Source organism: Trichophyton rubrum, assembly GCF_000151425.1.
Source record: "Trichophyton rubrum CBS 118892 genomic scaffold supercont2.10, whole genome shotgun sequence".
Lineage (NCBI taxonomy): Eukaryota > Fungi > Ascomycota > Eurotiomycetes > Onygenales > Arthrodermataceae > Trichophyton > Trichophyton rubrum.
In genome coordinates, this window is record NW_003456419.1 from 386076 (window position 1) to 410538 (window position 24463).

A 24463-nucleotide genomic window follows, 5' to 3' on the forward strand; every position below is an offset into this window, starting at 1 on the left:
TGGAAAAAGTGACATTGATAAAGAGATTAGAATTAAGGTTTCTCCACCAAGGACGACATCGACCTTTTTTCTTGCTGCAAATCGACAAACCGCTACGTCGCAACACCAAAGCCGCTCTATGCCCCTGGCACCGCACCATGGACGACGCTCTGCATGTTCAGGATCCTGATGCGGATGAGCAGGATAGGGATGTGCCGGCTGAACCTGCGGACAGCATGGAAACAGCACCCGTGGCCGCATTGCCACGCCCATCAGGGGAGGACATCGCAGCCGGCGCAGATATCGCACCAAGGGGAAAAGAAGGGAGCCAGGACTCGAATGCATCAGACAGCAAGACTTCGTCGCTGTTCTCATCGATTCCTTCTTCATTATCTAGTTCTACCGGCGTCAGTGAGCTATCGAAGGAAACCGGGCCGGGGGGAAGTGAAGGAGACGGCCATGATGCGCCTCCCAGTGGATCGACGCCTTCGACATCAGTATCGTCGCTATTACATTCTGCTTGTTCTCCAGCACCAGATGCGCAGTTAAAACAAACCGCGCCAGCCTTTCCTTTATCCCTTGAGAGGGAGGCGACAGACTACGCTGCTCTATCACACAGGGTCAAGCCGAGGTCTTCCATACCTACACGCATCCCATCTGCCGTATATGGGCAGCAATGTGTGGAATCGGCATATATTTCTAGACTAAATCCATACGCTCTTCACAAGGGCGAGCAGGAGTTGCTGCAGGACCACTTGTGCCATATACATGTCACCGCATACCTCAATATTCGGAACGGTATATTACGTCTATGGTCACGCAACCCGATGCTCAGCGTCACCGAAGACGAGGCGCTAGGTTGTGCGAAGGATTCTCGATGGATGCCTCTCGCATCAGTTGCATATAACTGGCTTGTCCGTAATGGGTATATAAATTTCGGATGCATTGATATACCTAAATGCCCATCTCAGAAACGTGGGCGTCGGAAAGACGGTCCTACAATTGTGATAGTAGGAGCCGGTATGGCTGGATTGGGGTGTGCCAGGCAACTACAGGGGCTTTTTCAACATTACTATGGCGATTCAGTAGCCCCCAAGTTAATCCTGCTTGAAGGCCGGAAACGAATAGGCGGCAGAATATACTCTCATCCTTTACGAAGCTTAGAGGCGAACGAATTGCCACAGGGACTTCGCCCTACCGCAGAAATGGGAGCACATATTATCGTTGGATTTGACCATGGTAACCCCTTAGATCCGATCATACGCGCCCAGCTCGCCCTGCGCTACCACTTGCTCCGTGATATCTCAACAATTTATGACACAAATGGGCTTCCTGTCGATGAAATGAGAGATTCAATGACCGAAAAGCTATATAACGATATATTGGATAGATCAGGGGCATATCGTCATAAATCGGTCGTCACACCTACAGCCGAAGGAGATAGGGAGTTAATTGACTCTGGTAGAGACACATCTGCTGATGATGGGATTACAATAAGAGAGTATGAGGATGCAGCAACTTCCGGGATCACGGGGACACTGTTACCAGCCGCCAGACTACGACGAGGTGTTGGGCACAAGACGACAGATATCAAACCAGCAGCTGGCCCAGCTCTTTCAGAACTTCAACCTACAAAAGAGCATTCTGCCGCGACAACCTGTCAAGCAATGGGTTGGAAGTTACGCCAGGATGTTTCTCCTGCTGATTCTTTATCTCTCGATGAAATTGCCAATGCATCCAGCACACAGAATTTAGGCGCAGTGATGGATGATGCAATCAACCAGTACCAGAGGCTTCTCGACCTTACTCCCCAAGATATGAGATTACTCAACTGGCATTTTGCGAATCTCGAATACGCCAACGCTGCTAGTGTTGGGAAGCTCAGTCTCTCCGGCTGGGATCAAGATATGGGGAATGAGTTCGAAGGAGAACACGCTCAGGTTGTCGGTGGTTACCAGCAGTTACCACGAGGACTATGGTCTCTCCCGTCAAAGCTGGATGTCCGTACGAAAAAGATTGTGTCCAAAATATGGTACAACGCTGATTCGACATCGAATGAGAAAACTCGAGTTGAGTGTGAAGATGGAGAAACCATTTACGCTGACAAGGTGATATTTACGGCTCCCCTTGGTGTTCTGAAAGGGTCGTCTGTGGCTTTTAACCCGCCACTTCCGGAATGGAAAGCCAATGCGATCAAACGCCTTGGTTTCGGCTTGCTAAACAAAGTCATCCTTGTCTTTAAGGAGCCTTTCTGGGATATGCAAAGAGATATGTTTGGCCTGCTAAGAGAGCCAACCGTTGAAAACAGCATGTCTCAAGATGACTACCGTGCTAATCGGGGACAATTCTATCTTTTCTGGAACTGCATGGCGACTTGTGGATTACCCATGCTCATTGCCCTTATGGCAGGAGAATCAGCCCACGAAGCTGAAAAACTATCTGATCAGGAAATCATAAACGGAGTCACCGCACAGTTAAGGAATATCTTCAAAGACAAGACGGTTCCCGATCCCCTCGAGACTATCGTCACGAGATGGGGGCAGGATAGGTTTGCGCAGGGAAGCTACTCATATGTAGCGGCTGAGGCATTACCCGGCGATTACGATGCAATGGCCAAGTCAATTGGTAATCTATACTTCGCCGGCGAGGCAACTTGCGGAACTCACCCAGCAACTGTCCATGGGGCATTTCTCTCCGGCCTTCGCGCAGCTAGCGAAGTTATTGACTCATTCCTTGGCCCGATTGACATCCCATCCCCTCTTGTACCAGCAAAGAACAGAGCTTCAAATAACGCTTCCATGCCAACGACTCCAACCTCTGCCTCTCCGCAGAAGAAACGAAAGGCTGTGTCTGATCCTAACGGTCCAGCCGACGAATCACCCTCTGCGCCTCTTGCGCATGCATCTGAAGATGTATTACGAAAAGCATACGACGATGCTATGTGGGCAGCCATAATTTCCGAGTTAGGCCCTGCAGAACCTCGGCCACGCAAACTTGCGCTGAACCCTTTCCTCCTATATCAGAAAGATTACTGGTATATTTGCAAGACTGAATGTGACAATGCCAAGATCAAAGCTACAGGGAAAGAAAACGCAAAGGCTCCTCGGGATGAAATCCGACAAGCGCTTGGCCAAATGTGGCGTGATGCAAGCGATGAGATCAAGAAGCCGTATCTAGACCAGATGGAGGTTCATCGAAAAACGAATGAAGAGGACTTTGCAAAGTGGAAAGATAGGATAGTCGAATGGGAACGACGAACATATGAGATCAAGGATAAATGGTGTGCTGAGAATCCGTTTGAGATTTTTGCACAAAATATGCGGGATAACTTTCCTGCTAATGGGATACAGGATGGCAGGCAGAAGGTGAGGAGGTTGTGATGATTAGATGCAGCATTTCCTCTCTTGCTGTACATACCTTTCCGGCCTTTTCAACTAGTCAGCATTAATGGAGTTTTTCTACCGTGGCAAAAAGATATAGGAGTTACGAGCCTGGACATTGTTCACTGTGGGGGAACATGCACGGATGGAAACTGGGCGGAGCGTTTGATTTATTTGACCAAGTGTACATTATCTATTTATTTATTCTCCAAGTATTAATTAAATAATACGGAGCATTGCCATGGATATAATTATGGGGTCCTTGGGAAAATAGAATAGTAACACAGATCCTACGTGCTGTATTGAGGAATCCAGGTATTTTACAGATGCAAATGGCTCATTGGCGGGATGGACAATGCAGGATTTTGAATAACACAAGCATCTGTCTATAAAGAACAGGGATATCTACATAATAAGTGTGAAATCTAAAAGGAAATGTATCAATGCAATCATGTCATGAGGGCTTCAACGCAGAAAAGCACATTTAAAGCTGAGGGTTGGTATCTTCTTTGATAGCAGCTTCATGGGCAGCAGCAGGCTCTGCTTCACTCTCGAGTTCGGAGATGTACTTCTCAGCCTCAAGAGCTGCAATACAACCAGAACCTAAAGAATTACATATTAGCAACGGGTTTTTATGGTGAAAATTTGCTGGTGAACAAGTGAGAATGCATACCTGCACTGGTAATGGCCTGTCGGTATCGCTTGTCCTGGACGTCACCTGCAGCAAAGACACCTAGTACGCTGGTGAAGCTGGTTCCGGGCTTGGTAGCAATGTATCCCTCCGCATCACACTCAACCTGGTCCTTGACGATCTTGGTGGCGGGCTCATGGCCGACGGCATAGAAGAGACCGTTAGCAGGAACAACCTCCTCAGCGCCAGTAACGACGTTCTTGATCTTCAAGTGGGTCATCAGACCGCCATCCGCAGCTTCACCGGTAATCTCAGTGGCAACAGTGTTAAACTTGACCTCGACCTTGGCGTGGTTGAGAAGACGAGTGGCCATGGTCTTGGAGGCTCTGAGATGGTCCTTTCGGACGAGGACAGTGACGCTGCTGCCGTACTTGGTCAAGAACATGGCCTCCTCAGCGGCGGAGTCACCACCACCAATGACGAAGAGTGGCTTGTTACGGAAGATTGGAACGGCACCGTCGCAGACAGCACAGGCACTGACACCGTTCTGCCAGTACTTCTCCTCACCGGCCAGGTTCAGACGCTTAGCGTTGGCACCGGTAGCCATGATTATGGCATCGGCAGTGCGGGTAGGAGGGGCATCGGGACCATCAGCGTACTCCTTCCAGATCTTGAATGGACGAGAGGAGAGGTCAACTCTGGAGATGGTCTCGGTGATAATCTCAGTGCCGAATCGGGCAGACTGCTTGCGCATGTTGTCCATGAGCTCCGGGCCGGTGATACCCTCGGGGAAACCCGGGAAGTTCTCGACCTCGGTGGTGGTGGTGAGCTGACCGCCGGCAGCGGTGCCACCAGCAAGCATACCCTCGTACATAACCGGCTTCAACTCAGCTCTGGAGAGGTAGATGGCGGCGGTGTGTGCGGCAGGGCCGGAGCCGATGACTGTCGTTCGTTCATTAGTCCCATCCCGATTGAATTCCTATAAGCTGGGGAGAGGCGGGGGGATGTGTCCTAGCCCACTTACTGACGACCTTGGAGTGAGCCATTCTGCTTGATATTGGAGTTTTAAACGCGGAGGAAGGGTGGGAGGCGGATGTTCGCTGCTGGACGGAGGTTACGGCGGCCAAAGAGAGTCCAACGCTAGATTGGACTGAAGTGAAGGGGAATCTGCGAAAGAATGAGGGAAACAGGGTGGCGGTGGTGCTTTTAAAGGCTCTTCTAGCAGCGAGAAGACGAAGCGGTGGCCGCAGGGTTTGCGCGGTGGAGACTGTGAGAGGCAATCTGGACGCTGGCGAAGAAGACCGGGGCAGACACTAGCCGGGCAGGCTGACATTTGCGCTTCCGTAACCAGCGGCCGGCGAGCGCAATCGATGCTGGTGTTGACGGTCTTGAGTCTGCTGGAGCTCGCGGTCTTAGAAATTCGAACGTTCGAAATTACCAATCAAGAGAAAAAGAAACGCCGGATATTGTCGCAGGTCACGTGATATGGGTTTCAGCCCCTTGCAGATGGGGGCGATTAGGGGGCGATAGGGGGAAACATTAGGTTGTTATTTGAGACCAGAGAGGGAGGGAGAGACGGCGAATGGCAATGTGATTGGCAGACTACGGGCCAATAGGGGCCTCGGGAGTGCGAGAAAGACTGCGACGGGCCGAGGCGAGGTGCCAATCGGGGCCTGCCAAAATTCATCTTGGGATGCTATGGGTACTCTGTATGGCTGGAGAGATGCATAAATTCGATGAACGCCTCTAATGACAGATCCAGAAAAACTAAAACACGGATGAAACATGCTAGAGATACATAGACAGACTCCTGCCCCTCGTTTCCTCCCCATGATTCCTTATCTTTGCTAACCTGACTACCCGGCGGGCGAGATCCACTGCTGAGTAAGTGGCTGTGATCTTGTCTTGTTGTCTAGAACGGCAGATGATCTCGCCGGATTTCAAAGAATACCCAGCCATTTTTTCTTCCTTGGACGGTATGCTTCTATGCCCTCGTATCCATGCTCACCGCCATTAGCCGGGTCAATGGCAGCAGCATTGAAATAATGATGTTGTTTGCCCTGGCTCTGCTGTGGCGGTGGCTGGGGAAGCATTCTGGGGGACGATAGCTCGCCCGGCCGACCTTGGACCGCATATTGCGCGTGGCGTGGAGAGCCCCGGACATTGATATCGTCATCATATTCGTCCTCATAGTATCCTTGCCTACATTCCCGAGGATTGGGACGGCCGTAGTTGTGGTATGCATCGTTCTCGACCTGCTGCAGGTGCTGAGGCTGTTGCTGCTGCTGCTGCTGTTCGTCATTCGCCGCCTTTGCTGCTCCTACTACTGGCTCAGCACCGTCGATTTGTGCAACACTGCTGTTATTTTTGCGGTGCCCCAGTTTCCACCATTGCTTTTTCTCCACTTCAACGCTGGGTTCAAACTCCCCATCAAACGATAACGCCAGGATAAGAACATGGTAAGGCGTTGTGATCCCGGCCGGATCTTGGGGCTTGACCTCGCAGTTGAAGGTGATATGTAACCCGCCTTCAATATTAATAAAGTGGTGCTGATCTGGACCGCCCTTTGCTGCCTGTTTGATCTCTCGAATACTGAGATCAGTGCGGCGTCGCACAAATTTGTTTGGTAATGAAGAACTGTCGCCGTCTGCGTCGGCGTAGCTCGGGTTTTGTGGTAACTGGGCGTCACTGTATGTCTGCTCTGGTAACTGACTTACACTGTCCCTTCGTAATCGTGGCTCATCATAGCTCATACGCTGGGTAACCTGATCCTTCGGGATGGGATGGCTGATCTGCGGACGCTGAGCTTTAAGGGACAGCCGCCGCATAAGGCCATTAGCCGGTCTGTCACCGCGAGACATAGAAAGTGTTCTCCCTAGCCTTCTGGGACGCATATCGGCAGAAGATGCCGGAGAAGCTGGGGAAGTGGGTTCTGGCGGGGGTGTAGCGGGAGGAGTACATCCTACCGACGGCCCGTTAGTAATTAGAGGTGCTTATTTTTTTTTTTTTTTTTCATCTTTTTGTAAGCGTCTATAGTGACCAGCGAATAGCAACATACCTGGAGTGTATTCTCTGATAGAGCACCAGTTTCTTCGGGGTAGCAGTCGTTTGTTATTTCGCGGCCGTCCTTCAACATCATGCCAAAACATTGCTCGCATATCCTCAACCGTTTTGAGGTCCAAGGTATGCACCTTGTTGCGCTTGTTGAGGGTATCGGTCATGATTTCTGAGAGGGGAGCGTCCACTATCGGGGAAGATATTACATTTGGCATGTATCTGTAGTCCTTGTCCTTGGGGATCTGTAGGTTGGGATCTGAGTAGAACTGTCCAACAGCCGCAAGGTTGGCTCCGCCCCTGGAAAGAAAAGAAAAATTAGTATAGATAGTTTCTATAACGTGACAAACAAGTGATAAGTGGCGCATACCCTAATATTGTGACTCTCAACGATTTCTCGGCCGCAAGTTCTTGCAAATCTTCTATCAACCATTTCCGTTCAAGTTTATGTTGTTTTGAAGTCCATTGGTCGTCCATCTTCTCCGAAGTGTTTTCAATCTTAGTGCTTGCGTTGCGGAAGACACCGTTCCGCCCAAGAGCCTTTGCAGGGCCCTTGAGAACTCCCTCAATCAACGACTATTTCAACTGTTAGAATTATTCAGCCAGGCGAGAATTTAATGTGGTCCTTACAAGTCTCGGGAAAGCAACCGGAACTCCAACCAGTACTAGTAAATGTTTCATTTCTCCCTTCACAATCTGTTGGTGGCATCGATCCCAGATAAGGTCATAACTCTCATCAATCATAATATCCATTTTCTGTGTCATAACATTAGTATTGATACTGCATGTGACTCGAGACAACGGGAATCTTCTCCTACCGATCGTTCAGTGCGGCAATCAATTGCCAAAAGGCCTATTCTTTCACCCAAGCTCATGAGCAGATTTCTGCTCTTTTGCCGGATATAAGGTCCTTCGGCCGATCCAAGAAGCCAGCTTGGTTCATGCTCCTCCGTCTCCTCAATTGCAGTTTGATGCTGGAAGAGCAAATAATACTTGAATGCAACATTTCCTAGTCCCGAGAAAACAGGGGATTTCATCAATTCATCCGTAAACGAGCCGTAGCCGCTAATAATGTCGTTATCATCCCACATATTAACCATTGGAATTTGAGAGCATGCCATGCCAAACAGGCCCTGCGAAAACCAAGCTGCATAATTCTCAAGGTAGAATTCTTCCAGTTCTCCCTTAATGTCCAGGTTCAGGGGATATTCATGCTTTTCATTCTTCCCTTTCATTTCAATCCATTTTCGGAAATGGTCAGCTTCCACAGTAATGGCATTATTGTTGATTTGTGATCCTCCGCCAATCATGACGTGGAATGGACGCGACTGGTGTGCGTTCAGAGCATCCCGCCACATAGGGTCGGGGCCACTGTACTTGTCGGTATCAACGGACATACCAAATCCATTTCCGGTGTGGTATAAAATGTTCATTGCCTGGCCTCTGGCAGGCACCCAGAAACCTACCACGGAGCCATTATTGATACGGTATGCAACATGTTCCTCCTTGTCGCCAAGTTCGATTTCTAGGTTGAATCGCCAGAACGTGGTATCCCTACCAGGGTCTATGTATACCCGGCTAGCCTTGACCACCTTGTATTTCCCAACCATTTCTCCATCAGTCCCTTGGATCCTGGTATCAGGTGGGATTGATACACGACGACTAGCGGCATAGTCAATTTGGCTAGGAGACCGCTCAAATAGACCTTCCTCGGTTTCGTCATAGCAAAGATCCAGGCCTTCTTCTATATGATCCACAGGCTTGACATAAAGCAAATTACCGTTTCTACCTATTTTTCCTAGGCCGGCTATGGGGTCAACATATTCTGGTGCTAGAGGTGAGTCGTGGTCGCTTGGATCACTGGATGGGGGTGGTGGTATCAGCTCCTTCGGTTGAGAGAATATCCTCAAGGTCGGCGGGGTGTCATAGAACGATGCAGAGTCCTGGGTAACGATCATGATAGATCCTCGCCAAATCTCTTGCTCACAGGGACCATTCGGCAGATCTACTACTTCCTTGGTTGTGCCTGTGAATCGAAGGAGAGGCCCACACTTTAGATATAGAGGCGGGTTAAATGGCGTGTTTTCTAGGCCGCACAAGTTAGCATTCATAATATAAAAGATAAGATGGAATTAGCCGCATCCCGGAAACATACTCTTGAGTGTGACTCTAGGTAAGCCGCTCTCGACTCCTCTGTGGACATTTCTAGTTCCTCTGGTTCCCCGTCCTCTCCAATCCCTGTCCATATCCGGTACCCGGAGGTCAAAATCGGTCAAGCATAACCGTCCAACTACTGCATGCATCCATTCAGATACTGGCGGGGGTGTCGGCGGAGGAACCGCAAAGGAAACAGAAGCGTGCTTCTGCTTGCTCGGGCCATTCTTCGCATCTTCAGCCTGAGAAGCTTCTGAATCGATTGCTCCTGAGCAAGTTTCTCCCGCGGGGGGTTCAAACAGTTCTCGTGTCTGCTGTATTTGGTTGTCCTTCGGCAGTGGAGCTCCTGGAAGCTGGCCATGATGATTATCCGGGATTTGTGCGGGCTGATTCAAAGAAGTGGGTGAATTGTAACCCGGCGGAGGATGAGTTCTCTCATACTCGAATCCACCCGCTTGAGCATCGGAGACCTGGTCTGGGTCTGGCTTTTTCAGTTCCATCTGGGCGCTTTCACGGATCTTGTCCTTTTGCTTGGTGCTTAGGCTCCTCAGTAAGCCAGCTTCCTCAATATTTGAAGGTTTGAACGCATTCTCCTTATTCCTGGCGCTCTCTGGAGCAAGATGGGGTTTACCGCCCGCATCACGGCTGATGGTCTTGCCTTGGAGACCTGCCCGAGCTTCTCTCAGTAGCATCTCAGCCTCCTCGACTCTTGCGCGCTTTTCTTCCTTGCTTATATCATTTAGCGTGAGCTCAAGTTTTTTCAACGGCGAGCGTGCTGGTGCCCATTCCTTTGCTGTCTTCTTCTGTCTCGGAGCCATCTGCGAGTTTTGGCGCATCACAGGTGAGGCTTCGACACTGGCTTGTGAATGTGGCGGTGAGTGGATATTTGGAGATGCCGGATTTTGCTGTATCGACGGTGATTGCGAGTTTGCTTTCTGGTATGCGCTAATAGGGCTCATAAGCGGGTTCATAAGGGGGCTCTGTGCTCCGTTGGGCGAGACTGACTCGTACGGTAATTCATCTTGCCCACGCTCTTTAGCTCGGTGTGCAAATGACATAGATTGGGAAGGTTGGCCTCGAGAGTTTACTGGTGTACCATAATCATCTTGGGTCTGCGGCTGGTCTGGATAGCCACTCTGATGCATTGTCCCGTTTCTCCTCTGGGTTGGGCTGTAGTTCTGGGATTCATCATACGGTCTTGATGCTCTTCTGGAAGGCATTGTGCGGCGAGTGCTGTGAGATGTTGCTCTTCGGTGAAAGGTTTCAGTTCAATGCCTCGAGCAACATAGTATCTTCAACGTTAACCACGCCTTGGGCGTTGCGAGGGGGGAGGAGAGAAAGGTCGGTCTGGCGGAACGGGCAACTGATAGTCCAGGCAGGCAGGTTAGCTGAGAGAAACTCTTTCGAAGGCAATATTTATCAGCGAGAAAGTCGGAGGCTCACCTTATCCCGCAGTATGATATGGCTAGCCTGCCAGCGTCCTGAGAAGCAGCTCTGGCGTGTTTTGCAGCAGTTGTGCTCCTCCAGAGTGACAGACGGGAGCGGTTGTTTGTTAGATCTGCCAGAAAACTAGCAGTTAGCAGTCAACTAGTTAGTTACCGAGCTAACCTTGGTGACGACAGGCCGGGGACGTACCTGTGGTGAAGGAGACGCCAGCTAAGGACTCCAATGGACAGACGGGCGATTCAACAGCACAACGGCGAACGGCAGGATGGTGACAGCTGAGTTGCCTCGTCAATCGAGAGAAAAAGGCGATGCGAAGGGTGGTGGCCACGACGTCGGCGTTGCGACAGGCCTTGCGGTGGCTGGCGGCGCTTCCACGTCATTGGGCGCCCGGCCTCGACTCCCTGCATACACAGCATCCGCCGGCCAGGGATGGCTGGCAGTGCGCAAATAATGGTGCAGTTCGCATGTTGATACTCCAGGCGGCCTGTTGCCGTTGCCGTTGTATAGTCGGAGAAATCGTGCCTGCGCGGGCGTTGAAGGCGAGATCCACGGTTGAACAACGGCTTTGCCGGCCTTTCAAAGCTTGGTCGCTGGTCGTTTTGCCACTTAGCAGGCTTCTATATCTACAGGACTACGCTGCAACGACCCAAGACTGCGCGGTTGTCGAGCAGCTGAGTGCTGTAGGACGATATCGAGTGTCTCCAACAGTCACCTTGGCCAGCTGATGCAGCAGGTTGGAGGCTAAACGGGCCAATGCGAGCCGCCTTGCTTCATTCTTTGCATGAGATACCTGATAAACGTCATGCAGCAACAAGCCTTTGTGTTGTCAATTAAAGCACTATTATTGGTCGAGTAAGCTAGGTTATATGTATCGAGTCGAGTTGAATGTACATTGAATCGCATAGCTGCAGGTTCAGAAAGGGTCTTTGAAACTCGAATGCTCCCTAGAAGAAAGAAGAAATAATCAACCATAGAGTTAATATGTGCCGAAAGCAAAAAAATTAAAGTCATGCATAATGAACAGTACCTTCTATCTGGTGGTTATATAGCTAATGGTGGTTTGAGATACGGCTTGGGTGGAGATAACCATCGTGGGTATAACGGACTCAGCAGGTACCCTATGGTTCACCTATAGTTGGCATAGGGCGAAGAAGATTTGCAATACAGATGCCGATCACTACATCATAGTTAGACTAATAGGACAGAAAGCCTGCTTCGGACTAACTTACAAGGTCCATTGGAAGCTGGCGTCGGGGGCCCTGATAACCAAATCCATGCACCGAAGCTCTTCCTCTGTCAAAGGGATTGCCTTGGAAGTAGCTTCAAATAGGGGAGTGTTATAATGATCATTGCCGCACCTTATGGCTGCCATTTCATAGAACCGCGGATAGAATCCAGCATAGCCCCAGTCAAGCAGACATATCGACTCGTCTTTTTTCAGTACCATGTTCCGACGGCATAGATCCATATGGCAAAGAACAAGCGGGTAGGGCGTCAGGTCAACGGTCTCGTCAATTGGCTCAATCCGCTTGTTGACCCAGTCATTCACGTCTTCTAGGGACCGAAACTCCCTTTTGGCGCCACCATCCCCCCACAGAGTCCCTCGGGGTATGCCGCCGCCAACAGGGCCAGGCACACTTCCCCCGGCTATCTGCCCTAGGTGGGCGATTATTTTGATCAGCTTCCTTGTGATCTCACTGTCTGAGCCAATGTTGTTCCGAGTTTTCAGATTTTGGCCGGGTATATATTCCATGAAGAGGTAGCCGTTCAACTTGGCATCCAGAGATTCATGGTGCTGGAAATAGCGATACACTCTCGGGACCTGAACGATCTTGGGATCGAGGTGTTGATAGGCATATTCTTGAGTCGCCGCTTCGCCGGGAGAGACACCGGGGCCGTACTTGACGACGATATTACGAGTGATCCGGACAACAGGATCTCCCCAATTTGAATCATTGATTTTTCGGCTATGCTTCAGGCGGTGCGAAATACTGATGAGCCAGTCTTGAGGGGCACGCTGGATGAAGCTGGCCGGGAGGAACCACAGCAGCCACCCCACAACTATCATTATAGCAGCCGTAAACATATTATTATAAGCTTATAGGAACAAATGGAGACACCCGGAAACAAACAATAAATCAAATAAAAGGGAAAGTCGTGACTTCGTGGGTTTGGGCATCAGGGCAGAAACGAGGGGAAAAAAAAGTTTGTAGCATTTGGAACGGCGTTACAAACACACAAGCCGTAGACTCCTTTTCACCATTATAAACATAATCAACATATCCAGAAAAACAACCAACTATGCGCTCTCCTACCGAAGAATCGAGATGCCAACTGAGAAAGCAAGAAGTGTTTAGTTTTGGCTCGCGAAGCGTCAACTAGACAGATATTTATAGGCGGCTATTTTAAGCTTCTTGCCGCTCGGGAACCATGTTAATGAGCGAAAAGAGTCCGTCGTATAAAAAAAAAAGTCGCGCACGTCATTTACGTGGACAGCTTCCTAGATCTGGACGCCATTGATACATTGAACGGGCAAAGAATGTCGGGTCAGAGGGTATGACGAACTTCGGTCACTATCGCCATGAGATGACGGCATAGAGGGTGAGCATGCAGAGCAGCAAGGTAAAGAAGACGTACATATTTCTAGTCGCCTTCTGCACCTGTGCATTATAGCACTCTTCACAGCTCTTGAAGAACGATATGGAGTCGTTGGTCCTGGGAAAGGGAATGTCTGGGATTTCCTTGCCGAGAAACTTGCACAGTGGCTCCCATCCGTCCTCAACATCCCATTCCAGCAGCTGATCCTTAGGTACGAGACTCCGTACCCGCTCGCAGTGCTCCATCAAAACATTGATGGAATTTTCTTGAAAATCACCTCGGTAAAACCAGTTCAGGGTACCTCGATAATAACTTTGCTGGGCCCAGAAGAGCTCAGCATGGAAGAAACTTTTCAGCCAGAACATCCAGTCCTTTGAGTGCACGATAATCGTGTTCTTCACGCTCCTATGCCATGCTCTGACATCGCATCTTGTGTTCAGAATAACTTTTGCCTTGGGGTATGCTGCTATAAGCTCAGCAGCGAAGACCGCGGCAGCATGGTCCGTCATGGCGGCACAATGGCCCACCACTCGGTCAAAATCTGCAGCGGTAATAGAGAGCTGTGCCGAATTAGGATGGCTTGCATTGTGCTTCAGTCTCTGACGATGAAGGAGGTACCATGCTTTATCGTCTGGGGGATTCATAACAACGTCATATCCATGGTAGGTATGCACATAGCCAAGGTGTATTAATGCTGTCCGAAGGGACCAGGTGCCACTCCGAGAAGGCCCAACACATAGCACTTCCATCGGCCGTGTGCGAACACGGCATGGCGGATTCAAAGGGTAAAGTAAATTCTTTATTTCCTCCATTTCTAGGGGTGTAATCTGTATGTAAACGAACGTCTTCGAGACTATCAGATCTGAGATGCGCCTGGATTGGATAGCGATTATATAGGTTGGCTCTCAACTGCCAAGCAAACCGATTCAAGGAAAAGGGGAAGAAAGATGATAACTGGGATGGACGTACCCTCAGGCGCTTTATATATGGCCTGATAACCTCCACCAATATATACCCTCTTTCAGCCATGTATTCACATTGCTCAAAGAAATGGTGGACTTGCAGAGTGCTGCTTGATGTACCCCTGTACATCAACTGCCTCGCCGTGAATTGGACATTCTTAACGAGAGCAGGTCAGGTTAGCATTGTCATGACAGTGACACGGTCTGGTTTTGACTCAGATGGTTGGATCCCAGCACAAGAAGTTTGCATATAAACCCCGTCGCAACCCAGCTGACTTGAAGGATTGACTCGAGGGCTCGCTTGAATCACGGACTACATGAACACCTGCAGCCAGGAGTAATCCATCTCAATGGAAGAGAAAATGTGCCTGCCATGCAGGCAAAACACGAGGAGCCCCTCTCAGCCCACTCAAATCCCCAGATTGATCAAACTTCCCGGCCCTAAGCCTAACTAACCCCAGGCGGGCCAGACTTGAATGACCAGGTATGTTCGTTTGCTCAGAGAACTGAAAGAACGTATAGTGGCGTTGATTAGCGTGAATGTTGCACAGCGAAGATACAAGCGAACTGAGATGTGCGGAATGGCTGCATGATATCTGTGCCAGTGATGCTGCAATAAAGGCATTTTTGTTAATCCTTGGGCCTCTTTCTCTTCGATCGAAAAGAACAAAGAACTGCCTTGCTCTAGAACAGCCTCCAGTCAATGATACGTCCCACTACAAGTCGTCTTCTTTGCTCCTCTCTTCTCCAGACAACCTGAAAGATATGATATCTATTCCGGTATTTTCCACCAGCATATACGGAGTAACCGGGAGACTACGTGGTTTGAGCTTCTATGAAGACAAAGGACATAGGGACAATACGTCCCTTTATATAACCTTGGTAATGACCAGGGAATCGTCAACCTTCTCTTCCAAAAACAGAACAATGTCATCGATTTCGTCTGGAATCTTGTGCCAATGTCCAACTCGGGATACCATTTTCCATGTAACATTCATTTTGAGCTACTCTGACAGCAAATTGGACGTCCCTTTCTCCGTGGTGGACAAAGACCTTAGGATCCGCAGCGCCATGGCCGAGAAAGATTGGAACTTTGAGATGGTTTAACGTTAGCTGTACATGCTGTGTTCATGACTCAAACTCGTCTACCACAGTCTCCGGCAGAGGTGGAAGGTTGGGGATGTCACGTATATAATCCATGACTTGGTAGATAAGTGGTCGTGCTGCATCACCATCCTGCTCCCGTTCAACTCAGCGGTGGGAGGGCGAGGAGATCCGTTACTTGCTTCCCAAGCGGCAGCCATCCACTCATCCCAGAGAAACGAACGAGGACTCTGTCCCCCTGGCCCAAACCCACCCACCAAGCAGAGTAAACATCCCTGATGATTTCCCTGAAGGAGGCACTCGAGCATGGGCCGTTGCTATTGGCACGGCTGGGAATCCATATAGTTACTATAGGAATAATAGTAACTTTTATCTCTATCCCTAAAGAGCCTAGAAATATAGGTATATATATAGGGATAGATATAGGGATTGCTACTATTATAGCACTTATAGGGCCCCCTATTAATAGAGTACTCCTTAATAATTAGGGGTTGCCTTAATGGCATACTTTAGTGGATTAGTGAATTTTCTGGCGACTATTCTGTTGGTTCTTACTAAGTATTCGACAGGCAAAGGAATCTTTTCAAAAAGTTGAGACGCTCGGCCCGGTAGACTTCCATATAGGCGAGTCAAACCCATGCCCAACCCGCCCATGCGGAAGCCTTGACGCGAACACACTTATATATTGTTTGAAACTGTTTAATTCGACACTCATGGGACTGCACTGAATATATTTAGTATCTTTCCGGTATCAATGGAGACAGCTATACGGAGTATTCATTGAGAAGCTATATTGAAATCGTATACTAAGGAGGTGGGATATAGAATGGAGAACGTGAACCACATTATATAGTTATTTGCTGGTTATAGGTAGATGGTGAAAAATGATAAAATAATAGGTAGATCGTTGTCTGTGAACAAACCAATTAATCGATTAACTAGTTTATAGTAAAAGTAATAATTTTTCGCCTCCTATGGCTCGGCTGCACCATGTAACTCCACAATCTTATTATACATCATCAAAAGAGCTTCCCCATCAAAGATACCTTCTGGATCCCGTTCGCTATCCACGGCAATTTTCCACTGTCTCAAAATTACCTTGCACATTTTTTGGATAGTTTCGCTCTCATCATAGGAAGCATATATGTGGAGAAGTAGTATATCGGCGTAAATGTTCAGGACGGGCACCATTTTAGAGCCCTCAGAAAGAGTTTCGACATAGCGGAAGGGTATCCCGTAGATATCTTCAAACCCGGCGGCCCATTTGGTAAAAACGGTAGTGCGGCCACGGTTACTGAGTAGATGGCGCAAGATCGTAATGTCCATGAGTATGGACCCACCGTGAGTGACTGCATTTCTTTTTGCTCTTTGACTTGGGCCTACCTTGTGACCTGAATGTAGTTGATGAATCGGCGCTCGAAGCTCCATCATGGTCATGATTGAGGCGTCGTATGCTCTCTGAGACTCGCTCTTCGTCTCCTCCAACGCTTTTTCTGACTCTTCAACCCTTTTACGCAAGCCTCGGAGTTCTTGGAGTAGCCCAACACCATCCTGGTTTCCACAGACGCGCTGGCTTCGGTCAAAGACAAATTCTGTCGTTTGAAGGCTTCGGGCAACACTTTCTTCTGTGTCTCCAGGAATAATTTTCAGCTCTTTAGATATGATACCCTGCCAAATTTGGCCCTGTTCGATAGTGTTAGATGTTGGTTTTCGCTGAGTGGGAAGTTAACTATCTTTGAACTTGCCTCTATTTCTACTAGCGGGTCAGCCGCCTCCTGCCCTCCTGGTCGATGACGTTTTCTTGCGTGTGCATTTTCGCCCTGGGGGGAGAAACGAGGATGGACATGTCGCAGCTGTAACTCTTTCTGTGTCGTTGGAAGCCATCGTGTTGTTGCCTATTGTTTCAATATGCCGCGCGTACAATAATAACTTCACTTTGCGGGCGTCTATAGCCCCTTGTTCAGCCATTACTTACAATAACGAGTGGAATCCAGGCGGCCACCAAGGAGGCACGATCGTTTCATGCTTACTAATTATTGTAAAAATCAGAGACTTGAACGTCAAATCACAGAATCAATTTGCCTCACCTGGTATTAACGATGGTCAGGAGGGAGAAGGCGGAGGTCGGAGGAGGAAGTCGACTCTGTGTACAACGAAGTCCAATACCCCAGCAGACGCAGAGAAGAAAGCGGTTATCGGGGGAGGGAGGCCGGTCGTCACGGCAGGGCCAAGATGGTGAGTGTGAAGTCGAAGTCAAAGTAGAAGTTGAAGCCGAGGAAGTCGAAGAAGAAGAAGAACGTGATAAAAATGAACTTGATGAAGATGAGCTTGTCGAAGTCGAAGTCGAAGTCGAGGGCGAGGAAGAAGTAGAAGAAGAAGAAGAAGGGATTGTTGTGCTGGCGCGGAACAGACGCGTTTTACTTTTAAAATGGGAACCAGCAACACACCCCACAAAGGAACAACACAGGCAGGTTCTACTGACTGGGTAGTTTGATGACTTCCATGAGATTCCAAAGAAAACAAAGGAAGCTGCAAGATATCCAACGAACCAACTTGGAAACGACTCAAAATTCATGGAAGTAGGAGGTGTATATATACAGTCACCTACATATTGACCATACTAGGCATAGGATACGTCTATGTCTCTGTCGATACTAACCTGTCTTCCACTAGACAGGTTGCTATTCTGGCCGCTTGTAGGCCCAAGATCTTCCTTACTTTCATTCCCTGACTGTAGAGAGCGCAGAGGCCTTTTGAGTCCCCTGGTATGGGAATTCTAGATGTCTCTGAGGCTCTCAAGTCCGATAAAATGGTTTAATATATCGCTTAGGTATGAAACTACATTCCTGCTATTTGCAGGCAGGTCAATAGTAACGCCGAAAGGTATCTCGCTCCGGCAAAGGGGTTATATAAATTATGCCGCCGCAAAGTCTAGGAGTTTTTTATTAACCAAAGAGGTTGTTTTATATCAACTTTCCAGGATTCGACATGTTAATTGTGCAGATAGTCAAAACACTGGGTAACGGTGGCACCCTGGTCATTGTGCAGCAGAATTCCCGCGGCGACTGGTTGGCAATATCAGAACTTATGTTGCGAGAAAACATTACCGTCGCCCTGGCAACTCCATCTGAATATCCATCCAGCAGTTGTTTGAAAATGATAGCAATTCTCATAGTTTAGGATGCCTATGGAATATACGCATTGCCCTTAAATAGGTTGAATGGATCACCAACAAAAATGCCCGGGAAGATATTATAAGATCGACAAGGTCGACAGGCAAAACACTCGGTGCTCCTCGAATCTTGATCTTATAGACGAATTCGTCCACATGCTTCCCAACCAGAGAGCCTTGTTGCCTCAGCGCGGCCTTTGTTAGACTCAGTATAAATACCTTGCGCATCTGTATATACTTTTATTCGGCCTTAGACTTGCTTAGATCCAGATTAGTAGTTTCTTCGCCGATAAGTTTATTTAGTTGTTAATCGTATAATACCATATTTTGCTACAAGGGTTAAGCTTATATCAGAATATAGCTTAATTAGCTTACCGCTATATATTTGGTATTAAAAACTCTTGAACTACTAGTCTCTCACTCTAACTCTGCCTCTCTCTGTATGGCCGCCCGAGCTCCAACCGAGGTCACTAATCTATTGGACCTCGTTTATTCCATCGATCCAGAGAACCTCCAATGAAAATTTGTCTTTTAACAAAATAATCAACCTATCACAAGTCAAGGAAATTCTCAATTGGAATAACTATAATCCGTCAATAACGCTTTCACGTGACTCTATTTTCTCCCGTCCCTTCAGTTTTTTTTTATGGAGAAAAAAGAAGAAGAAAAACAGCAAAAATTCAGAAGGAGAAAAAAGGGGCAAAAGGCGGAATGGAGAAAAGGAGGCGACGGGGACGAGCAGGACGAACGAGACTCGGTGGGGGCCAAGTACGGAGTAGTTAGGGGATAGACAGCAGAGGATGGTAGAGGCTGGCTTGGAGCGTGTTGAAGGACAGTGTTGGAAGACAGACAAAGGAGCCGAGTATAGTAATCGTAGCGTCAGCCCAGCAAGGGGCCTGTCAATTGCTCTCTGTAGATACAAGTTCGAGAGCAACGCGAAGAACGGCAGAGGCACAATATAAGATTAAGCAGGGAGTCCAGTGTCTCAAGTAATAAGCAACCAAGCATTGCTTGTGTTGGTGGAAAAGACACGAGAGTCCGCCCTGTCTTGCGCTTGACCTGCGTTATAATCAACGTGTCTCCCAGCTCCGAGAAGTTCAAACACCTACAACCCTCGACCGGTGCTCCTTGGACCAGCAACCTACATCTACCAACCTCCCTTCTCCCTCTCTTGTACTCCTAGATAACCTCGCAGGCTTACCTGTCCTTCTTTTTGTCCTTCGAGTTCAGGAAAATATAGGCGCAAGTCTGCTCTCTAACCGGGGCCGAGTCGAATGAACGCCAATCGATAAATTCCGCCGGATTGAAATCCACCCCCCGGTTCTTTGCGGTGTTCCCAGGAGACAGAAAGAGACGCTGAACATGAAGCTCCGAAACATATTCCGCCTCATGGCCCTGCTGGTCGGCGCTGGTGCCGTCGACGCTGCGTTATACCGCCGAGACTACGACGCCCTCGACTACTTTGCTGTCCATCTACACTCCTCCGTCTCGCCAGCCCAGGTAGAAGAGTTACTAGGAGCTAGACATGAAGGCCAGATAGGAGAGCTGGACGGGCATCACACGTTTTCCATAAAAAAGGACAGAGGTGTAGACCTGGACGGGATACTCGAAGATCTCAAGAGAAGGTCTCTTCGGCGGAGATCGTTGGAAGTCCGTGGCGAGCCTGCCGGGACAGATGGACTGGACGGGATACTATGGTCAGAAAAGCTGGTCCCGAGGAAACGACTCCATAAACGAGTGCCTCCGCCGCCGCTCGAGCTCAGTCAACGTATACCTGAAAAGACTCCAAACCCTGCAGCCCAGTCGAGGCAGGGTGAGATTGCAAACGCCCTAGCCATACGAGACCCCTTGTTCAAGGAGCAATGGCATCTGTTCAACGCGTTTACGCCCGGAAACGATCTCAATGTAACGGGTTTGTGGCTGGAAGGTATTACTGGGAAAGGGTCGATTTCAGCCATTGTTGACGATGGCTTGGATATGTACAGCAATGATCTTAAGGATAACTACTTTGCGAAAGGCTCCTACGACTTTAACGAGATGAAAGCGGAACCTCGACCTATGCTCGATGATGATAAACATGGCACTAGATGTGCCGGCGAGGTTGCAGCAGTTCACAATAATGCCTGCGGCGTGGGTGTTGCATACGATAGCAAAGTTGCTGGAATTCGCATCCTGTCGAAGTATATCAATGATGCAGATGAAGCCGAAGCCGTCAACTATGGATTCCAGGACAACCAGATCTATTCCTGCTCATGGGGCCCAATTGACGATGGCATGACCATGGATGCACCGGGTCTCTTGGTCCGTCGAGCGATTGCCAATGGTGTTCAAAAGGGCCGTGGCGGCAAGGGCTCCGTTTTTGTCTTTGCTGCCGGAAATGGAGCAGGCCACGATGACAACTGCAACTTTGACGGTTACACTAACAGTATCTTCAGCATTACCGTGGGCTCTGTTGACTGGAACAATCAGCACCCCTACTATTCCGAATCATGCTCCGCGCAGCTGGTCGTGACGTACAGCAGTGGAAGCGGTGGTTATATCCATACTACCGATGTTGGAGCCGATACTTGTTCAGGCTCCCATGGAGGAACGTCCGCAGCCGGTCCCTTGGTTGTTGGTGTCATGGCCCTTGCTCTGCAGGTTCGCCCAGAATTGACCTGGCGTGACCTACAGTACATCCTTGTTGAAACTGCCGTTCCTCTAAACGAAACCTCCGATGGATGGCAAACTACGAGCATTGGAAAGAAGTTCAGCCACGATTTCGGTTATGGCAAGGTCGATGCATATTCCACCGTTCACCTGGCCAAAACGTGGAAACTCGTCAAGCCCCAAGCTTGGTTCCACTCGCCGTGGTTGAAGGTCTACCACAACATTCCTCAGGGCGAAAAGGGAGTGTCTACTGCTTTTGATATATCTCCCGAGATGCTCAAGGCACATAACTTGGAGAGAGTTGAGCATGTTACCGTCACGATGAACGTCAACCATACACGCCGTGGTGATCTCAGCGTCGAGCTTCGCAGCCCAAGTGGTGTAATCAGCTACCTTAGTACCGCTCGAGCTCAAGATTCTGAAAGAGCCGGATATGTCGACTGGACCTTCATGTCTGTTGCTCATTGGTAAGTCATCTCCAGGTCCGCACCGTGCTTGCCAAGCTTTATCACTAATCCTTTCTATGTAGGGGTGAAAAAGGAACAGGAGTCTGGACCGTCATTGTCAAGGATACCGTTGTTAATGATCACAATGGAACATTCCTTGACTGGCGACTTACACTATGGGGAGAGTCTATTGATCCCAAAATTCAAAAACTACACCCTCTGCCTGACGCTCATGACCATGACCATGATACCGCCATTCCAGCACCGCACGTCGGCACCGCCTCCGTTCAGCCAGGACCGACTAAGACCAGCCCTCCCTTCCGCCCTACCGACCACATCGACCGACCAGCTCGGCCAAAACCAACAAGCTCCAAGAAACCAACTCCTACTACCACTACCACTGCCACTAACACTTCCACTGCCACTGCCGCATCCGCACCATCGACCGGAGCATCAGGAGAAAACTTCCTTCCTTCTCCTTTCCCAACCTTCGGTGTATCAAAGTACACCCAGATCTGGATCTACGGCTCTATTGCCCTGATAATCGTCTTCTGCACTGCACTAGGCGTATACTTCTGGATTCAGCGTCGCAAACGCCTACGCAACGACCGCAATGAATATGAATTCGAAATGGTAGCAGAAGAAGATGAAGGCTTCCCACTCAGCGGTGCTGGTGCTAGAGGCAAAAAGAGCACTCGTCGCGGAGGAGAGCTGTACGATGCATTCGCTGGCGATAGCGATGATGAAGACCCTCTGTTCAGCAGCGAGGAGGATGATTCGAACGAATATGCCGATGCAGCTGAAGATGACGACTCTTACCATGATGAAGGACCAGAAGTCACTCCTCCCGAGTCTACCACTAAGTCATGATGACAACTGGACATTTCACTTCCCCCCCCCCCCCATTCTTCAACATTAATAGACATGCATTTCATTTCTTCCACCGGTTCGCTCAGTACGGCTTGTATTGTTTCGACTGCATGAGTGATTCCCCTTTTGTTGTCTACATCCAAGTCTACTTCTCCCTTACTTTCCTCTTTCTGTTTTCTCTAGCTGCTGTTTCTTCTTTTTTTCGTGGATATATTATACATGTAAACACCATAATTATGTTTCAATGGCGTTGGTTTCTTCTTATACAGCTTGATTCTTCATGTTCTTTTTACCAGGCTTGTTTTTGGTATACTATTTTCTCATTTTGTTGACTTTTTATGGGCATGCATTTCCCTTGCTGTATTGATACGAAGCCTCATGTCTCCATAGGATGGACTCTGAGAACCAAATATATATCGGGACTAGCTGACTTAGTGTTGGCCATTACTCATTAGATGGCAATTTTTCTACTGGGCAGAGTTAGAACCAAATACCGAGGTTGGTGAATCTCTATGGCCACTTGAAATAGAGGGAACAACAAGACCTTACTCTGAATCTAACTTTCCTAGGCCAGAGATATTCAAACCCTGGTTTTAAACCACAAAGTTAGAACTACGATTGTAGTCATGTGCAAGAGCAGCGGGAAATATCAGCAAATATAGACTCCGTAAAAAAGACAGCCCTATATCAAGTCCAGCCTATTCAGTAGTACGAAAAAAGAAAGGAAGGAAAATTTTTGAGGATAAAGATGCTCCGTTCCAGCTCAACTCGTCAAGAGGTATCTTTTTGGGCGCTAAATGTACAACAGGGAAAAGGCTATGCACGACCCGAGATAGTAGTAGTTTAGTTCTGGAAAACATCAAAGTGTTGCCAAAAAAAAAATAGTAAAGATAAGGCGATATATGATCAAACGCCAGTGTTAGTCCCTATTGCCGACACCAGGCTCCCAGACTCCAGAACAGGTGAAAATAGGAAATAAAAGAGGTATATATGTATCGCATAAACGAAGAAAACAAAGGTCAGATATGGGTCACTATCGGCTCATTAATGTTATCGTTTCCGTCAAGGAGGTCGCCTATAAGACAGGCGTTGACGAAGGTGGTAACGGCAGGCTTGGGCTGTTCGACTTCTGGGGTTGGTGAAGAAGCTACTGCCGGGAAGATATATTCAATTAGATGGCCAGCGTGTTCCCATGTGGCCCTGAGAAGTGGCCCCCAGCCCTTTCGCTGGCGGTTAGTCGCCTCTTTCTCGACTGGGACGACTTTCTCTTCGAAGTTGGTGGTTTTTACGCCGTATCCGTCATGAACGTGGCCGAATACTACAAGACGAGGTTTTACTCGTTCAATCTCCAGGCCTAAGAAAGCACAGCCGCTCTGGAAGTCACCGTCCAGATGTTTTGACGGCGGTTCGTGGGTCAACAAGACGTCTGTTCCTTCTGGTACTGCTCTTGTCCATACATCCGTGCCCCGGGGAACGTGAAATGCTCCGACACGCGAGCTGGAAGAAATAGATGGTGAGCCGTAAATTGCGACTTCGTGTCCATTCCCGTGCTCTGGAAACTGTAGTGTGACGGAGGAGTCTCGGAGATAGATGACGCTGCCGAAGTTCAGGTCACAGACAGTTCGCCCTGGCACGGAAGGATACCTGTCCGGATTGCGCTGCGCAAAGGGAGGGTCCAAAAGGACATCGTGTTCGCCGGCGACAAGAATTTTATATGTGTGCGGTTGGGCAGATAGCCATGTAAGCTGAGCCTGGAGCTCTTCAAATGTGCCGTTAACGGTCAAATCACCGGCATGTAGGAGGATGTCGCCATCTGGCAGTTCTGGCTGCCAGTTATGTGTGTCGGATATGCAGACCACTGAAATTGGGTGTTCCTGCGTGGATTCCGGTTCCGCTAGGGGTCGGTAGCTCTGCCTCCCCGAGAGCCTGGCTGTAAACGCCCGCAACCATCGGCTGAAGAAGGCGAGGAAACTGAACGGCTGCTGGCTCAGAATGAAGGCTTTGTCAACCGGCATCGA

The 24463-nt window shown here is 48.9% G+C and overlaps 10 protein-coding genes across 11 annotated transcripts; 4 read left to right on the forward strand and 6 right to left on the reverse strand.

Moving 5' to 3' along the window:
- TERG_07506 (uncharacterized protein) lies at positions 1 to 3518 on the forward strand. The gene has a single exon (XM_003231839.2). It carries the CDS (start codon positions 138 to 140, stop codon positions 3357 to 3359), a length of 3222 nt encoding a protein of 1073 aa, XP_003231887.2. The 5' UTR covers positions 1 to 137; the 3' UTR covers positions 3360 to 3518.
- A 94-nt stretch (positions 3519 to 3612) lies between these two features.
- Positions 3613 to 5403, reverse strand: TERG_07507 (thioredoxin reductase). 2 transcript variants are annotated; one of them, XM_003231840.2, is made up of 3 exons: positions 5015 to 5403; positions 4033 to 4932; positions 3613 to 3962 (listed from the first exon to the last, which is right to left on the reverse strand). In XM_003231840.2, the coding sequence occupies exons 1-3, from the start codon at positions 5034 to 5036 to the stop codon at positions 3844 to 3846; spliced, it is 1041 nt and encodes a 346-aa protein (XP_003231888.1). In that variant the 5' UTR covers positions 5037 to 5403; the 3' UTR covers positions 3613 to 3843. The 2 variants fall into 2 exon arrangements, with proteins under 2 accessions (XP_003231888.1, XP_047607255.1); XM_047750400.1 differs by having other exon boundaries at positions 3613 to 4932.
- Positions 5404 to 5644: 241 nt separating this feature from the next.
- Positions 5645 to 10942, reverse strand: TERG_07508 (uncharacterized protein). Its single transcript, XM_003231841.2, has 6 exons — positions 9200 to 10942; positions 7863 to 9130; positions 7675 to 7800; positions 7415 to 7620; positions 7049 to 7344; positions 5645 to 6952 (listed from the first exon to the last, which is right to left on the reverse strand). The coding sequence occupies exons 1-6, from the start codon at positions 10416 to 10418 to the stop codon at positions 5931 to 5933; spliced, it is 4137 nt and encodes a 1378-aa protein (XP_003231889.1). The 5' UTR covers positions 10419 to 10942; the 3' UTR covers positions 5645 to 5930.
- An 827-nt stretch (positions 10943 to 11769) lies between these two features.
- On the reverse strand, positions 11770 to 12730 carry TERG_07509 (uncharacterized protein; the record flags this gene model as incomplete). Its single annotated transcript, XM_003231842.1, has 2 exons — positions 11770 to 11821; positions 11874 to 12730. The coding sequence occupies 2 exons, from the start codon at positions 12728 to 12730 to the stop codon at positions 11770 to 11772; spliced, it is 909 nt and encodes a 302-aa protein (XP_003231890.1).
- Positions 12731 to 13217: 487 nt separating this feature from the next.
- Positions 13218 to 14054, reverse strand: TERG_07510 (uncharacterized protein; the record flags this gene model as incomplete). The annotated part of the gene is made up of 1 exon (XM_003231843.1): positions 13218 to 14054. The coding sequence occupies one exon, from the start codon at positions 14052 to 14054 to the stop codon at positions 13218 to 13220; it is 837 nt and encodes a 278-aa protein (XP_003231891.1).
- A 690-nt stretch (positions 14055 to 14744) lies between these two features.
- On the forward strand, positions 14745 to 15311 carry TERG_12556 (uncharacterized protein; the record flags this gene model as incomplete). The annotated part of the gene is made up of 1 exon (XM_047751501.1): positions 14745 to 15311. The coding sequence occupies one exon, from the start codon at positions 14745 to 14747 to the stop codon at positions 15309 to 15311; it is 567 nt and encodes a 188-aa protein (XP_047607256.1).
- A 969-nt stretch (positions 15312 to 16280) lies between these two features.
- On the reverse strand, positions 16281 to 17192 carry TERG_07511 (uncharacterized protein; the record flags this gene model as incomplete). The annotated part of the gene is made up of 2 exons (XM_003231844.1): positions 16281 to 16991; positions 17169 to 17192. 2 exons carry the CDS (start codon positions 17190 to 17192, stop codon positions 16281 to 16283), a joined length of 735 nt encoding a protein of 244 aa, XP_003231892.1.
- A 215-nt stretch (positions 17193 to 17407) lies between these two features.
- On the forward strand, positions 17408 to 17797 carry TERG_07512 (uncharacterized protein; the record flags this gene model as incomplete). The annotated part of the gene is made up of 1 exon (XM_003231845.2): positions 17408 to 17797. One exon carries the CDS (start codon positions 17408 to 17410, stop codon positions 17795 to 17797), a length of 390 nt encoding a protein of 129 aa, XP_003231893.2.
- Positions 17798 to 19842: 2045 nt separating this feature from the next.
- On the forward strand, positions 19843 to 22445 carry TERG_07513 (uncharacterized protein; the record flags this gene model as incomplete). The annotated part of the gene is made up of 2 exons (XM_003231846.1): positions 19843 to 21596; positions 21659 to 22445. 2 exons carry the CDS (start codon positions 19843 to 19845, stop codon positions 22443 to 22445), a joined length of 2541 nt encoding a protein of 846 aa, XP_003231894.1.
- A 24-nt stretch (positions 22446 to 22469) lies between these two features.
- TERG_07514 (uncharacterized protein) lies at positions 22470 to 24460 on the reverse strand (the record flags this gene model as incomplete). Its single annotated transcript, XM_003231847.2, has 1 exon — positions 22470 to 24460. The coding sequence occupies one exon, from the start codon at positions 24458 to 24460 to the stop codon at positions 23465 to 23467; it is 996 nt and encodes a 331-aa protein (XP_003231895.1). The 3' UTR covers positions 22470 to 23464.
- Positions 24461 to 24463: the final 3 nt, after the last annotated feature.